The sequence below is a fragment of the Pseudopodoces humilis genome, chromosome 3, assembly GCF_049639895.1.
Source record: "Pseudopodoces humilis isolate 2021_Gansu_Grassland_sample_001 chromosome 3, ASM4963989v1, whole genome shotgun sequence".
Classification (NCBI taxonomy): Eukaryota; Metazoa; Chordata; class Aves; order Passeriformes; family Paridae; genus Pseudopodoces; species Pseudopodoces humilis.
Genome location: NC_142202.1, coordinates 77,553,974 through 77,572,021, shown reverse-complemented (window position 1 = coordinate 77,572,021; position 18,048 = coordinate 77,553,974). Strand labels below are relative to the sequence as shown.

At 39.3% G+C, this 18,048-nt stretch overlaps 1 protein-coding gene across 9 annotated transcripts in view; it reads right to left on the bottom strand.

Moving 5' to 3' along the window:
* Positions 1 to 14,571, bottom strand: part of MAP3K7 (mitogen-activated protein kinase kinase kinase 7) — a 47,055-nt gene extending 32,484 nt beyond the window's left edge. For 3 of the 9 annotated variants that reach the window (XM_088053792.1, XM_014263439.2, XM_088053793.1), the window contains exons 1-4: positions 14,342 to 14,555; positions 3,139 to 3,249; positions 1,404 to 1,469; positions 456 to 501 (exon numbers count right to left, since the gene is read on the bottom strand). In XM_088053792.1, coding sequence (XP_087909918.1) covers positions 456 to 501; positions 1,404 to 1,469; positions 3,139 to 3,249; positions 14,342 to 14,431 — 313 coding nt within the window. In that variant the 5' untranslated portion in view covers positions 14,432 to 14,555. Of the gene's footprint in view, positions 1 to 455; positions 502 to 1,403; positions 1,470 to 3,138; positions 3,250 to 14,341 lie in introns of all 9 variants that reach the window. The other 6 variants (XM_088053790.1, XR_015772304.1, XM_088053795.1 and 3 more) reach the window with 6 other exon arrangements.
* Between the last annotated feature and the right edge of the window lie 3,477 nt (positions 14,572 to 18,048).

Genomic DNA, 18,048 nt, shown 5'->3' with positions numbered 1-18,048 from the left:
TACACTTTCCATAATAATTTATGTTAAAATTCAATATGAAAGGTGTTGCTTCTTCTCAATTATCCCTGGTAAAGTCTGTTAAACAAAAGCCCAGGAAATTCACAAATTAAGGAAGGATGTTTTCAGCTGTTCCACTGGAAAATTTTAAATTACTTGTATAAAATATAGAAACTGCTATCAAGAACAAACCAGTGAACTGAAAAGAGGTTTTAAAAGGCACACTCCCTTCTCCTTTATTTTAAGTATTTCAAAGAACCACATAATAATTCAAAGAGACCCCTGCAAGTCTACCAAGTAGGTCAAGCAGGCCACCTCCAGCTGGTTGTGCTGGATTGTGTTCAGTGGCTTATGAACAGCTCCAAGAACGGAGACATATTTATGAAACAACTTGTAGTTTAGATGATGTTTGCCCTAATATTAGCACTTTAACTCCAGGAAGTTGAAATGATACTCACCATTGTACAGAGAACCTCCTTCAGCATACTCCATAACAAGACACACCTTTGGGAGGAAGGGGACAAAAACTTAGCATATTTTCAATGCAGAGGCAGAAGACAGCTTTCATAAACTGAAAGGGAAGTTCTTTGTGGGCAACTGCAAAAACCCCATATCTAAGCTAATGGGAAGTACATCAGTCTGTTTGACAGGTATGTATTTAGATGTAAGAAAAATCAGTTTTACACTTAGTTCTTATTGGAAGATAGAAAATAAAAGGAATGACCTCTCTCCCTCTTCAGACTTAAAAAGCAAATACTGTCTTCAAACTGCAGTTCACTGTCCTTTACTTTATTCCTTTAGTGGCTTACAAAAAAAATTAAATACCATGCCAAAATCATTTCACTAGTACTAAGAAAGAAAAGGGATGCAGCATTATTTTAATCAGTTAAAAAGCCCATACCAGAATTAGCTAAGGATACATCTGTTCTGTCACAGCACCCTCTTTTCTGCTTAGAGCATTTGTGTGACTGTTTGCAGCTGTGGCAGAAAGCAAGCAAATCCTGAAAATTGAATGTATGAAAATAGGAGCTGATTTACAAGACACAATCATGTGTTGATAATGCATTTCCTTTCTGTATTGATTAGCAATTAATAAGACTGTAGATATGAATGTAACTATATCTGTAATACACTAGATGCCATTTTGACAAACTGAAGTAAAACTGGTGTTTAGAAACAGATTTGGTGTGTTCTTGAAAGAGTTTGTTTTTCATAGTAGTAGAAAGGAAAAACAAATACCTGAAAATATCAACCAACCTACACATCTGTATATTTCCTTATTATGGCCAAAACATGAAAAATATATAAATTATACATTTTTAATATAAAATACATGTTATGTGCACTGATCCTTGCATATGTTAAGCTAGTCACCTTTTGTCATACTGACATAAGCTGTAACTTACTGGGTTTAGACAGGCTCCATATAACTTGACAATATTGGGATGATTTACTCGTGACAGTTGTCGAAGCTGCAATACAAATCACACAGTTTCAAACCATGATAAAAAAAGGGATAATGCTTTATTTTCATAGCTTAAGTAATACACCACAACAGCAAGTACAGTTTTCTATGTCTACATAACTGCAGATGGTGACTTTACAAATTAAAAGATTTATGTCACTCTTTGCATTTTAATTTATGTAATGCAGTTTGTGTCAAACTGGAACTGTGATTTTAAAGAAAGTTTGAAGAAATTACATTTAAAGAAAGTATTTTTGTCAGGCTATAATAACATCACTCAAGTCACAAGCACTGTGGAACTATGACATCTGTAGATTTGGTGCTCTTCCTAGAGCCTTCAAATTTGGGACTACATAAAAATTGATTAAATAAAAAAACCAGAATCATACTGTTTGTTTTGACAATATAGAGGACAAAAGTTCTAAAATCCCCAAGCCCACAACCCTATAGTTAAATATTTTAACATTAAAAAAAATTAACAATAAATTTAATTATTAAATTATTGATAATTATTAATAATAACTTATAAATCATTAAGAATTTACAAATGAAAATAATTTAATATTAAAATGACATAGTTCCAAGAACTTATTACTATTTGTACTACAATTGCAGTATTTTGCATTGGGTTTTTTCACCAGTACATAGTAGAAGCAAGCAAAAAGGCATTTTTTCCCCTTTACACAGACTGCTGAAGTAGTTTATGCTGTCTACGGAGCAAATGCTATTATTTCTATGTCTTCAGAAGATCTAAAAAATCAGAATGAAATATTTCACCTGATGCTTTCACTGTGCAGGGTGTTCTGAATAGCAGTAATTACTGAATCCTTTCTGGGATTATCTACTCAGATTTCTTTTGAACACAAAAATCCCAAGGGACCAACTGGATCTACTAAGCATTCCAGCAGACTCAGACTAATAACCTTAAAAACTTTTCATCGTAATGAACAACATATAAATATTTAAAGAAAGGCCTATTACAAACATGCTTTTTCCAGCCCTTTAGTGTGTCACATTTTACTAGAGTTAGTTCTAAATTTAAGAGTTTTATTTTTAGCATATTTTGTGTATCCTGAACATCCTAAATTATAACTGAATAAATACTCGGTAGTATGGCACAATATATCTAATTTAAATTAAACTTTTGATTTTAGAAAATATTATGTATCTTGGGAAGTCTATCAGTATATCTGAACTACTCAATACATTTTTAAAGAAGCAAACATTGAACAAAAGCCTTTAAGGTACCAATGTATTTATATATAAGAAAAGAATCAAGTTATTAAAACTGCTGAAAAAACTCAGGAACAGTTTCAAATATCAACCTGATTGTACTGATTGAGAACCTATGCTGTGGCCCCTGGAAGTGTTAACCAGCTCCAAGGCTTTGGCTATTCAGACTGATACAGAATCTAAGAAGTGTTATTTCACTACTTGTGTGTCCCTGTCTCTCCCACACTCTTGCTTTTCAGTTTTTATGAGAAGCAAACTAAAGGAGCGGCAATATGCTTTGACAGGTCTCCTGCTCTGCAAGACAAGGGTCCAGGCCTGAACTGGGTACCACAGGCAGCATTTAATTTAAGATAAAGACATAGCTTTTAGTACACTAAATGCACCCATGAATTTCAGGAAAAAAGCTCTACCAAACTCCATATTTTCCATCAAATGTACTGTACCTCTACAATGAAGGCTTTTCTTTCAGATTCACTTTCTATCTGTTTAATGGCTACATCTTTAGCTCGCCATTTTGCCTTGCAGACCACACCAAAGGCTCCTCTTCCAACAACCTAGAACACAATATAAAACACTAGAGTTAAAACTTGAAATTGTTTCATTTGTTGTGCGGAACTTCACAGACAGAAATTTTTTAACTTACAAAACTGAAGATACACAGACTTGAGGTTTGCAGTAGGAATTGAATACTGTGCCATCAAAACATAACTGGGCTTAGCTAAGCTTGCTCAAGAGATCATTTACAGAAGAACTGGAAAACACACATACAAAACATTTTACTACTGATGTGCAGAGACAGTATTTCAAAGAATTATGATCTCAATTATTTAGAACAAGATTTGCTCAGAAGAAAATCAGAGGAATGAGACCAAATTTTTTTTTTAGGTTTCACCCATGAAATTACATTTATCTGCTGTATTTGTTTATTCTTGCTAAAAATATGAATTAAGACTTCTGAAATTTAAATGCATACACAACTGCACAGGACCATGATGAAACTGGGACAAGATGCTCAGTGTGCTCAAAGTTATCAGTTCATTTTCTCAGAGATGACTCAAGAGTGTGATAGCAGTAAATTATCCTGCAAGTCCTTCAAAAAAGCACTGTGTCTATAAGATAAGTTTTCCCTATTTCTGTCTGCTTTCTATCTGATTTAGAATTAACACTGCCTAAAACAATTAAAAAAACCCAACCCCTGAGAAGAGCCATAATTCTTCAGTGTAACTTTGTAAAAGCAGTAGTAGCAGCTTTTGTATTCTGCAGTGTTCAAGCAATCTTTAACCTTTGCTGTGAAGAAGCTCAACACCACCACACCAGCATTATTTAAAGTAGCTCTTTGAAATCAAGCATATAAATTAAAGCAGCATAGAGAGAAGGTCACTTTCAGTTACTGGTGAATTACACATGATGTTTAATTGAAAATTCATTTATTTTAATTGTTCCTCAGAGGAAAAAATGCAACCTACAGGAATAACGACAATACATGCACATGAGATGTAAAATTGAGATGAAGGTGTTGCCAAAACAGTGACTACAAAACAGTGGCAGCCACTACAGGAAACCACAGACAAGCGCATTATTACTCATATGCTCAAAATAAAATGTTGAGGAGTAGGAAACCTAAGGCACACACAGGCACAGAAGGAAAAGGAGCACCTCGAACTCCAAAAAATGCAAGGCAGGCAAGATGAGAATTAGGAGAGGGGAGGAGAAACAAGGGGCTGACTACCATTTATGTAACCCATTCCTGGATTAGGTTTTTACTATGTGCTTCCCAAATAAATAAATAGTGAAACTGATTTCCTCTGGGAATGGGATGGAAAAGACTGCAGGTGCACAACTCAAGACCTGCTAAACTCTCATGGATATGAGAAAGTCTGCAACAAGGCCCCAGTTTGAAGAGATGAAAAATATAAATTAAAAAAAACCCTCTAAGATCTTGCATTAAGAAAGATCAAAAAAGGGAAATTATGCTTAATACTTCTTAAAAGTTTCATGTGGAAATAAGAAACAGTTGCCCATGACAGCCAAGGTGATCAATGGAACTTTCTTCTTCTGGCTTCCTTGTTACTGTAAGAAATATTTTTCTCTTTTACATTACAGCATATACTTAAGCCTTGCAGGAGTTCCTGCCATCTCACCTTTACCTTCCACAACAGTGGTTTGCAGACTGAGTCTGCGATAAGATATTCACAGGGAATGCATAGAACATGCTGCATTCTGTTCCATTAAAGAACAGGACCTGTAGATTGTAACCTCATCCCCCTGCCAAAGTGCAGGGCCTTGACTCTTGTCCTGACGTAACACACGCTATTTTCTTGCATTCCACAAGTGAGGTTGGAAACACCAAGCCATATGAATGATAGATGAGCAGCCTACAAAAATAGTACATATCAACAAATTGGAAACAATGAGTCACTGGAAGACATGAAAGTCCCAAACAGCCTTCCTTGTTATTTCCCCTTCTCTCTCAGACCATGTTTTGAATAAAATTACCCATTTTCTTGGAGTTGGCAGGCCCCCCACCTTCTACTGCTGCAAGAGTTGTCCATTACAAAGCCTCTACCCACCTTGCACAGCACATGACCAGACCTACAGAATAAGCAAAATCTCATCAGTTGATGTGTGTGCTGTAAGTCTGCATTTTGCAGAAATGATGATTAGTGAGCACATAAAAATCCACCATGCAAGCATCTGGGAAATACTAAGGACAGTTAATGAGAGAAGGATGCCACAGAGCAGCTTGTGCAGGATGAAGAGCAGCAGCACTACAGTTCCACATCTGCTGCTCCCCTACACTGTGAAGGAATCCAGACAGGGTTACCCAAGTGAGTGGGAAGAACTCTCCCTTCCACTTGGGGAAAAGGACATGGGCATATAATGAATTTTCCTAGATGGATACAATTGGCCTTATGATGCAAGTATCTGTGAGACACTTTTTAGAAGGTTCCTTTTCTTAACATATCTATCTTTCTCATACTCTGTCACAGTTTTCAGCTACAATTCTGTTACATTTAAACCAGTGACAGAAACAAAAGGATTTGAAAACAGTGCATATACATCAGTTAAAAGATTGGTCTCAAAATTTGATGAAGTAATATTTTTTTCTTTTACTTAGCCTGAATCACTTACAACAGTTTGTGATGGGTCAGATTTACTTTTTTTCTGGCTAGTTGTATCTTTCCCTGCTGAAAAGACTTGTATATGTCCATATGCAAAAATATAATATATGTATTATGTATATAATTTTAATATTGTGAATAGGAAATATATATACTACATACATTTTTATACATTAAACACATTTCTTTTTCAGATGTATAACAAAAAAAGAAAGCCCATGTATCTCTTCCATTTGATTTCACATAGTTAAATTCAGCCTGTGAGTTAATATAAATGCATACTGTTCCCTTACAGATAATCCATGACTATTTGCAAGTTTCATCCTGAGGACTTGCACATGTATTTCCAGTTCATATACTAAAGAAAGCATCATTTTGCAGTGTTGTTGTATTTTTTAACAATGTTTCTATTAAATGAGGAAACTCACAGAAACAAGTGTACTGCCCAATGTAGTGTTTTACACTGAGCCACGAAAGTCACAATATTTGGGTTTTAGTTGACAAGTGGAATAAATTCCAAGAATCAGATGTACTTTAAGAAGTTCCACTGATGACTGGAAAAAATAATAATAAATAAAATCAGTGTTGAGCACCGAGAGAAAGAATTTAGCAGGTAATTTAAAGCTTAATTACATAACAGAAAGCTGTGAGACCATCACATATGTAAATTTTATTGTTGGTGAAAATTTGATAAATGATTATGCAGTCAAGGTTTCATAACAATTTATCAGTGACTTGGTGCCAGCTTAGGCAGAGGGTTGAACTTGAGAAGAGGACATGAATGCAGTGAATATTTACCTAGGATACAGGGAAAACAGAAGAGCCAGTCCTCCATTAAAGCAGCTCAGGCTCTTGGATAGCACATGAAAGGAGTAACTATCAGAAATGATGATGGATCTAATACAAATCGAAGTTTCCCATATGTGAAAACACAGTGTTTTTCCTACTAAATCTGGAAAAAGTACCTTACTCATAGCAAAAAACACTTTATAACTGACAGAACGCAGCCTGTGGTGGAGTCCATTTACATATAGTTTTCTTACCTTTAATTTTTTCTTTAAAGGAGTAAATCTTAAATCTTGTCATAATGGTTTAAACACTATGTAGTTTCCTTCAGCACCACGTGCTGGAACTAAGTAACTTAATATCACAGGAGTAAGGCACTGCCTGAACTTTAGTTTCTTCATGCTCATTCCTTCTTGTCCCCTGCTTTTGGTGCCACACCATATGTTTTAGCAATACTGCATATTTGGAATGATATGAAGCACAGTTAATGTAATTATTGACACAACAAATCAATAAACAGCAGTTGATCTGTAGCACTGTGTATATCTGGAAAATGATCTAAAAATAAACAGATTCTTTTGGTAAAAGATTTTGTTCCTTTAAATATCGTCTAGGAGAAAAAAGGAAAATATAAGGCAGATGAGACATTTAGAAAGAGAGTGAGAACAAGTCTGCTTCTACCTTTCTCACAGAAGAGAACCAAGTTTGTCAAAAACCACTCGGTACGTGACACAAAAACATTTTAAACTGGAAGTAATACTTAAAGAGATTCAAAGATTAAAAAGTGTACTAAAATTTCTTCTTCTACATATAGAATACACCCCAGTCAAAAGTAACATTTTACTGTGTGACAAAGTGACATGGTGAAGGACAGTGCCACTTGCATGTTTTCCAGATAATGTATTTAGAGTCTTATTTAAAGAATATGAACCATACAAGAACCCTGGAACAAGCATTACCTCTGTCTCTGTGTACAAATAGTATCAAATGCTGTACGTAAACAAAGATACATGATACTGACTTGTAAGTATGTAGACTATACTGACTGGTAAGTTATGTAGACTAGAAATCATGCAGGAAATAGAGACTGCAGATATGTTAAGACCTTAAGGATGTATTTTGTCCTAAGGGATGTGACCAAAAATTTCCCCTCCCCCAGTAAAACAAGAAAAATGCATCTCTATTTATTCAGATGCACCATAATCCCCTAACAAATGCCAAAACTTTGGAAGAATTAATTTCAACTTTGTATTAACTGCACAGGTTTTCTATTAACTCAAAAACATAAAAATGAAAAGTTTTTCTCTCTATCCATAAAGTTTCCATGTAAGGTAGTTCTGCATACTGGATACCTAGTGCTTTTCTTTCTAAAAAAAAACTTGCTGGATATATAAGACAGCAATAAAATATAATAGCTCCCTGGTTAGTAGACGTAGTATTCTTTGCAGAACTGACTTCATAATTTGAAGTATCTACTGTATGACATGCTCATTTACAATTTTGGGAAGCAAGAGAAGTGGTTACAAAAATCCAGCAAAAGAAACCCAACAAAACCCGTGCTTCCAAAATGACAACAGGTTTTAAGTTATCTTTAATATCTATGTTGCTTTGTTTACTGGTATATTTGCTAATGAAATGGTATGTATGCAAACTGAATGTTTGGATCTCTCAAGCTCCAGACACTACACAAGATAGAGTGGAAAAAAATGCTCTATATTGCTTTCTAAAAACACAAAAAAGAATCACATTTTAAAATTCAGTTGCTTCTATTTTCTTTGTCTACCAGAGCTCCAGCAGTACCAATAAAGTATACTAATATTTTCAGTTTTTCACACGTCTGCCTGTATGGCAAATGGAGCATAAATTAAAAAACAAACAAACAAATCCAACAAAACCCAGAAAGTAAAACAAACAAACAAACAAAAAAAGGTGCCAAAAGAAACCATGAACAACATTTTAGAGCTTCTAAAAATATATGCCTACACTTTTATCATTCAACTAGCCTCAAATCCCAGCTTTGGTTCCTCTGTGTGTGCTATGCTTTATTAAGTAGGTTAAAGCAAATTGGTCCCATGCCACGAATGACTGGGGCCAATACCCTGGCAGCACTTTTAGGAAGGAGTTTGGATCTATCTGCCAATTCTTACAGCTATGTTCTTTGGTTATTTGTACTAGTGTCAGCACAACTCTAAATGCTGCTTTTCCTTTTTGGGATTCATACAGAAATGAATAAACCTCCAAATCCTCTTCACTCCCCCACTCTGAAAACCCCTGTAATGAATCCTACTTTTTTGAAGAAAACAAAGTCAGTTTAGATTTAGTTTCCAAGTTTCAACTTAGAAGTTATGTAAAACACCTTAGGAAAAAAATATTTCTTCCTGAAATAAACTAGTTATTAAAATCAACTTAGATTCTTAATAAATATAGACAAACTCATACAGTTGGTCCCTAACTAGGGTTTCATCTGTTAGAGCTGTGTAGCACTGTACAGGTTTCATTCAGTGGCTTGTCTATTTGAATTTAGCTCTGTTTTAAGAACTAATTATCATTTCAGCTCCTTTAGAACATGTTTATGAAGAATCAAAGTATCACCTTACATGTTCTTGAAATTACAGGATCATAGAATGGTTTGGGTTGGAAGGGACCTTAAAGACCATCTAGTTCCAAACCCCTTGTCATGGGCAGGAACACCTTCCACTGGACCAGGTTACTCAGAATCCCACTGAAAATTATGTTCCCAGAAATTCTTCCTTTGCTCTGAACATGCAACCAACCCTCCCTGCATTTTGGTAGCTCAAGTCATTCCAAGAAATGCATGCATCTCAAAGATAACAGTTTATCAAGTTATACTTTCATTCTGGCTTATCACATACTGAAAAGCTTTTACCCTACTGATAGGGTTTTATACATCTGTATCAAGAAATGAACTAATTTTAATTACCAGCAATTTATAAACATTAATGAAACAACTCTCTGATGCTCTAGTATGAATCAATTTCTTCTGTCAAGAGCAGCCCAGAGATTGGATTATTATTTTAGAAACAAGATATTGGATAATGAGGCAGTCAGGATGCAGGATTCTAACATGAGCTTTCTGGGCTGGCACTGTCTAAAATTACTGGTAATTTACTGTAAATACTGTTCCAATGGGTGGAACAAATAAGGGACATGTGAAACTTGCTCTGTTGTTTTAGTTTTTTTCTTAGGGAAAGAAAGGTATTAGACATAGAACTCAATTATCTCAGAAATATGGATCTTGCTTTCATCACTGGAACAGGAAGATCTGTGAGGTTTCTTTCCCATGTGTTCTTCATGAGAGTGAAGTATGAGTCTCTTTTACAGGACACAAACTGATTCACTGAATATGTCTGCATGTGCAGAAATGAGTGTAAAGTGTCACATTAAATGTTTAACTAGCTTATTAGCCATCTTCTAACTCACTGCACAGTAAATTTCATCCACATAGAATTGGTGTTGAACAACTTCTGCTATAAATTTACACCCCAGCTAACACTTCAGCTATTTTGTTATGTAAATGAATAAAGAGAATCTTCCATTGGTGTAATTAAACCACATTTAAGTTGTTATTTGCATTAATTCAGAAATGTATTTAGAGTAAAATCAGGGAAAATACTGGCATATGTTTTCACCATGTACTTATTTTTTGCCTTTGTTTTTGAATACCCAGCTTTGCAGCTTGAAGTCTTACTGAAAAAGGCTGAGAAATTCAACTGACTTCAAATGGATTTCTAACCACCACCCTTGGTTCTTGAGAACCAGTCCTTCTGCACTCAAGTCAGATACCCAAAAAATGCTGTTCAGATCTCAAATCACATCCAGTTCTTCTCTAAATTCCTTCCAACTTTTCAGATTGGTATTCTACAACTGGGGGTGACCCCCCAGAACACAGAAACAGTGGAGGTAGTAATAGCTTCATGTTCAACAGCAACTTAGACAAATCTGCTTTACTTTGTAATGGACATAATCAGTCATTGCATCTCACTAACATTTTAAAGTTAACTATACAAAGGGGAGCAAAACCCAGTTGCTCTGCTGTATTGCTCATTTTCTTGCCTCTGAACTGCTCTGCTCCAGAATTGGAAGGAACAGACATAGATCTCAGCACACTACTCAAGTTAATGAAATTAATCAACTATTTCAAAAATATCTGACATAGGTGGACATACTATAAATTGCATCTCCTTGGTTGCTGGGATCTTAAGTAAACTTTCTATAAGAAATATATATGAAGCCTACCTCTTCATCTCAAAGAAAACATTACCCTAATTCTCTTAGAATTAACTACTGCCCAAATAGATTGTTGAAAATAAACTTCACTGTAAAATGTATACATACAGTTTACTGTATATACTCTACCAGTAGAGAATTAAACAACAGTTTTCAAGTAATTTACACTTTCAGACCATCCAAAAGTAACTTACAACTATGCAAATATGGCATTAGTTTTTCTAACTTGTCTGCATCAGGCAGTGACTGGGCAGGGTCACAGTACACATGACCAGACATGTACCTTTGGCTGTGCCAAGGATACACACATCATGTGATGAAGAGGTCTACATTTTGGTCATCTATGGGACTGTTACCCAGTTACCTGGTGAAGGAAAGCCTGTGGAATTCTCAGGAAAGAGTGGCAGGGAGTAGGCTGCCAGAACAATTAAAAACCAAAGTGTGTTTGTTGCTTAGATGTGGAAACTCCTCTGGGAAGAAACAACAGGAGTGTTGTTCTAGATTTAAATATGAGACTTTAAAACAAGACTCTTGGGCTTTTTATTGCTGACTTGATTTTTCAGTTATATTAGGTAATATTTTTTCAGTTTCTAATGATTTGTCCATCTAATATTAAAAACTTAAAATGGCCATTTTCACAATCGAAAACTTGCATAGCAAAATAGAGACCACTTCTTTTGAACACAAGTTTTACGTTGTTTTTCCCCTTCTAGTTTTGAAGATGCTCCTGCTGTGTCACATCAATTTTGATCTAACTCCAACTCTTTAATAATAATTGTCTCTATGTTTTATTTCATTTTAAGCACCTGAAATGACAAAAAGGCAGACTGAAGCTGGAGACGTGTTTGACTGGTGGGAAGTAACACCACAGTTAGTCATATGCATGGTAGCTGAAGTGAAATTTGGTATATTCTTGTTCTTATCTTAGTAGAGTTCAGACAAACCCAAATGAAAGTGTACTTATAGATCTCACATTTATTAACAAGGTCTCTGGGCCTGCAAGTATTCCAGAACTTCAATATCTATTAATAAACCAGTGGCAGAGTGGGACTGCTATCAGCTGACAAGACAGCCTTGATAATACAACAGCAAAGCTATGATTATAAAAGCATTTGAGTTTCCAGTGTAGATCTCTTAACACTCCGTTTTGAAACACTTGAAGTTTGCCAAGCATAAATATGACCATTTTGAGACATTACAGTCACTTACAATCCTCGAAAACTTCTGAAGTTTCTTCTAAAGTGAGAGCACAGAAAATCCTCAGTAAGGATGTGCGTTTTATTATGACTACGAAGTTGACTATTCGTGCTGAAATTGCATCATGAGTAAGAGGTCAACACCCACAGCTCAGAAAAGCAAGGTCTAAGTATGATCCCAAATCCATCTGTTTTCTTGTAAAGTAGGCCTTATTTCTTCCTCTGTGCAATGACATTTAGACTCTGTTCAGCACTAGGGTATCCCTATTGCCTGTAAGAATTCTGGGAGGACGGGTACACTCAATATGCTATGCCAGCTGTGAGATTTTTTTATGGAGACAACATGGAACACTTCATCAGAGCTCTCTTGCTTATATCACATGAGTTTTGTTATCTCTACAAAGATACTGTGTTGAGAATAATGCAACAACTGCATTAAACAAATTTCTACTTAGGCATTGTCTCTAGATACATTTTTGTGCTGACAGTCCTGTTTCTGTGAGTGCCAGGCACATGTGTGGGACACAGTCAAGCTCTGAGCACTGAACCTTAGAATGCTAAACTCTAGTTACACCAATTACACACTATGCAGCTCCACATTTCTTATATGTAAAACAGCAATACAATCCTTGCTAACAACCTCCCCAGGGGTGTTGTGAGGATTAAAGATTTGTATAGCACTTTATTCATTCAAAGGGCTATGTCTAACACAGCAGACGTGGTACTCACTTATATGAGCCATCACTGGGCACCTTTTTCTGATGGATAACCCACTTAAACTTTCTCCTCTGGGTGAGAAAGGCTGTTTCGCCCAAAACATGTGATTTGATCCCTGGCTATTAGTAAGTGTTGCAAAAACATCAAAAATACCTTCACTTCAGAATAGTTAATTGCACAAAGGGAGGTGGAACAACTAGACTTACAGAAACAAAAATCTCTGTGATTGCCAAATTCATAGAAAGAGATAAAGGCAATCTTTTGAAAGCTACTGTCTCCTGAAAATTCCCAGTGCCTGCTATGGTGAAAGCCAAAGTTACCACAACACTACCTGAATACAGCAGAAAGTGCCCTGGTGTTCCATGGAAACGTTGTAGATTTTAAGGTCCCTGAACTATCCCCAGAAGACCCAAGCCCAGTGGGATGATCATAAACAAACCAGTATCTAGCAAACTGCTATAAAAACCTGAGATGAAGGTTGTCATCTAAAAGCTATCAAAGCTACTACACAGAACTCCACTTCCACACAAACTTTTTAAGGAAAAGAGGGTAACTATTACTGAAAGAGAAAGATGGTAACCTACAAATAAAAGCACAGAGACTGTTTTAGCAGTCTTGGATGCCTGTTAGGTCCAGACTCTACAAGTGGGTCTCATCAAACTTGTTATGGGTCAACACGAAGCAACTTCACTCATGTAGAGAATTTAGCAGGGGACAAAGGAAAAAAACAGCAGCAATATTTTTGTGTAACTCTGAGAGTCAAACAACACTGTAGTATATAGAGACTACTGAGCCTGTTATTAAAGCACGCAAGCCACCCTAGATCACACCCACGCTACTTTCACAGGAACTCCAGACAGATGAAAGGGACACCTGAAATAATTTTACTATACGATTTTCACAGGAAAAAAAACTTCCTTCCAACTTTGTTATTTAATAACTGAATGACACTTCCTGGGTAACACGCACAGGTCACAAATGAAATGTTACATATCCATGGGTGCAACATCACTAGCCTATGTTAAGAAAAAAAAAATCTGTTTACCCTTACAACTCACGGAGCTGTAAATTTAGCAAATCATTAAGAGTGGTATGATCATTACATATACAATGGCTCAGTTTGGTGGCAGAAGGTGAAAACAGGGGCATAGAGAAAAAGAGATCTGAAAGAAACACTAGAATTAACAGCTCTCTCTTGACAACTGTGTTTGCCACCCATACTAAAGTGGGTGGCGAAACTTTAAAAGTCCTTAATAAATCTATCCCGTTTAAATAAAACTCCACAGTAAGGCATTCAGCAGCAGGGCCGGCAGAAGTAAGCTGGCACCTCCACTCCTGGCTAGACCGCCTTTGTTCGCTGGTGCCAGTCGCTGCAGCATCCACGGGAGCACAGACCCCCGGTCAGGTACCCTGGGGGGGTCCCGGCATCCCGGCGCACCCGGGAATTCTCCGCAGCCCCTTCCGCAGCGGAGGGACGGCGCCGGCGAGGAGAACGCCGGGGGCGCTCGGGGTCTGCGCAGCCGGGACCAGGCTGGCCGCGCCCGGGGAGCGAGGGGGACGGCGGGACCCTCACTCACCTCTTCCACCTCGATCTCTTTGTAGTCGATTTCTTCGAAGTTGAGGACCGGGGGGGTTTCAATCATGTCAGCGGAGGCGGCAGCGGACATGCCTCCTCTTTCACCGCAGGGAGGAGAGGGAGCCGGGGCTACGCGAGGGTCCGGCACCAGGCAGCCGAGGGCCGGGGCTACGCGGGGTTCGGCGGCGGTTCCTGGCGCAGGTCGGGGTGGGGCTGTCCGAGGCGCCGCCGGGGCCGCACCCGCGCCGGCCGGGGGCCCCACTGGCGGGGGGCGCAGGCCCCGGCGCCGCCGCTGCGCATCCCGCGCCCTCCCGCACCCCCCCGGGGCGCCGCGCCGGCTGCCCCAGGCCGCGGCCTCTGCGCAGCTCGGGACCGCCTCGGCCGCGCGTCCCCGGGCGAGAGAAAGCGGCGCCCCCGGGGCCGCAGCCGGGCACCTCCGCCAGCCCCAGCGGCGGCAGCGGGAGAGGGGGCCGCGGCGGGGGTGGGGGAGCCGCTCAGAGCCGCGCCGCGGCCGCCGCCGCTGACATCAGAGCCGCTTCCTGCTGCCTCGGCCGAGGAGGGAGGGACGGACTAAGAGAGTAAGGGAGGGAGGGAGCGCCGGGCGGGGGCGGGCAGGGAAGCGCCGGCAGCATCGGCCTCTCGGGCGGCCGCGGCTGGGCCCCCGCCGGGCGCCCCCCCCGCCCCCGCCCCGCCCCGCCCCGCCGCCCGCTGCCGCCAGGGGGAGCAGCCGCGCCCCGCGACGGCCCCGCTTCCTCTTCCTGCCGCCGGCCGGAGCTGCTGGAGGGGCGAGGGGCGGCTGGGCCTGGGGCTGGGCCTGGGGCTGGAGCTGGGGCTGGGCCTGGGCCTGGGCCTGGGCCTCGGGCTGGGCCTGGGGCTGGGCCTGGGGCTGGGGCTGGAGCTGGAGCTGGAGCTGGAGCTGGAGTGCAGGGTCCGGCCGGGCTCCCCGGGTTCCGGGCGGCTGCCGGGCACGGCCCCATCCCACACGAGCTTTTTCATACATATAGATATATAAATATATGTATATGTATATATATGTATGTATATATGTGTGTGTGTGTATGTGTGTGTGTGTATATATATATATATATGTATATATATATATACACACACACACATACACACCTTTTGCCTGTATATATGCATATATATTTCTCCAGGGCAGGAAGTATTGTATGGGGTCTTGGGACGAGGGCCCTTGTGTTACTCAGCAGTGCTTTCTCAGGCGAAACCTATGTGTAAGAAGGTGGCTGTGGAGTGGAGGGTAATGGAGGGTTGATGTAAACACTTAGTAATAAAGGGATAGGACTCGGGAATGAACGTATACCTTAACCACTCTGTCTCAAGGGAGTCTTGACCCACTCTTTGCCAGGGCTGGCTCCTGCTTCTGTTTTTGGCTGGGGTACCCACCCCATTATTGTTTTGGTGGTAAATGTCTCAGACTGATTCTTCAGGGCAGTCCATGGTGTGAAATCAGTGCTGAGATGAGTGAATAGAGCTGCTGTGTTCCCCTGAAACAGCTGTGCTTCATTTTGATATGTTTAGCCTTAGGGCTATATATAAAAAGTTATGTTATTATACAATACTATTAATAGTATGTAATTTTAGTAGATATAGTAAGCTTTCCTGGATCTTCCTCTGCTAGCATGCTCACAAGTGTCTGTACCTCACAAGGAAGTCTCATAAATGTAGATAGATCTAGTTTACAGAGCTAGCTTGAGAAAGCCACTTAAACAGTTAACTAGGAGAAAAAATATGAAGGATGAATATGGGTAGTGACATAATCTTATGGTGGCTCAGCTGTTGTTAAAAAAGCCAAAGTGAAAGTACCTCTATCAGAGCTGCTGCGCTTTGTGACAGGTTGCCATTATGGGTTCTTTGCTCCACTCTTGTATTTTTCTGTCAGCTTTTGTAATTTGTCCAGGATTTTCAGATGTACACCAATCCAGAAATCCCAGCCAAGCAGTCACAGTACATGTTGACTCTGTTACATGCAAGATGAAACTCGTATACAGGGCTGGTTGGGTCGGTGCAATTACATCGCCCAAACAATCTGTGTCTGCGTGGGGAACTGACTGGAATGGTGAATGTGCTGAGTTTCTGTTGCTTTTTGATTTTCTGATATGGTTTGGTCTAGAAAGATCTAAAGTGTCTTCTGTTAGACAGGGGAAGTTTCCCGATACCTCAAATATCTAATATATCAAATATCAATATCAGGATATCAAGATATCAAATATCTTCACCTTATAACCAGTGAAACATTTGATTTTCATTTTCTCAAAAGCACTACTGGTGGACATCTTGGTCATCTTGGCCATGCTGTGACACAGTCATAAAGAACCATTGTTTATACCTGGACCTCACAACTTACAGGAAAGTGTATCTCTTGTGTAAGCAGCTGCTACTGTCTCAGCTGCTGGGTTTGCAATATATTGATTATTGGAAGATGAAGAATATAGATTTCTGAGGTATTGAGAAAACTGCAAGTCCAATGAAAACCAGACCCCTTTCAATCTGGCTCATCTTCATACACTGGTTCATACTGCTGGGTGAATTGCTTCAGTTCTCTAAACACTTGTAGAGCAAGACAAGAAACACATAAAGTCAACTGAAGCCAAGGAAAAGGTGCAAATGAAAGGAATGGGAGGTGTGAAAATCTATCACTGCTAGTCTTGATACCTAGTTGCAATCATGAGCATGGTCTCAGGCCAAAAGCTTAAAATTTTGTTTCTTTTTTGGACACATGCATTGGGGAAGCTGAATTATATCAATTAAAGATTTTTAAAAAGATGGCCAGGTGTGTGGCTTTAGGGGTTGGCATTTGGTGATCTCTGGTAAATGTAACTGAATATTTGGTTTTCTGTTATGTTTCCCAGGCCTCTCTTGAGGGTTTGTTTCAAGCAAATGGCAGTTGCAGGCTCCTGTTTTTCAGTGGAGAGATTTTTCTGTTACCTTTGTTACGTTTTGTTGATGGCTATTAAGGCAGCAGAGGAGAGCATTCCAATTATAATTGCTTGTAGGGTTCATTTCCTTTCAGAAATTGATGTTGAAATATGTATCTCAAAAATAATGAGCTCTTTCTTTGTGAAGGCAGAGTCATCATCATTATCAAAATGTCATTGCTGTGAAGATCAGGAGGGGTTTTAAGGATGTGGTAATTTTGATATTACTTTTTTTTTTTCCTCTTCTTTCTTGACTGACAGAGTCTTAATTACTTACGATTAGCTATTTTGTGTACTGGGGATTGGTTGTACAGCCCCAAAATATGTATTCAACAAATACAGGAGTAAAAGGAAAAGAAAGGCTGCACCTGCTGTGTTCATCTTGGAGAAAAGCTGCTCTTGTGTTTAGAAGAAAAACTTAGAACCTGGTAAGTCCACATTCTGGGTCTCAGTAGCCTGTCTCTAACATTGAAAAGCAGTTACACTGCCTGGAGGGTGATCACTTTAAAGATTATTGGAAACGACTGGGTGCCATGGCAGAGTGTGCACAGACACTCAAACCTGAGACTACCGCTGTGGTGCTCATTGTCACACTTCTCCTAGAGTGTAGGGCTCTGTTTTTTCAGAGGAGACAACAGTGAGTCTGATGCAAAATATAAACAAAGTCTACATGGACAGCTTAACAGATGAGATTTAGCTCTAGTATCTGCATATCTTAATGAAAATTTATCCAATATAATATGGAATTGTACAGCTTAGAATTTGGGCA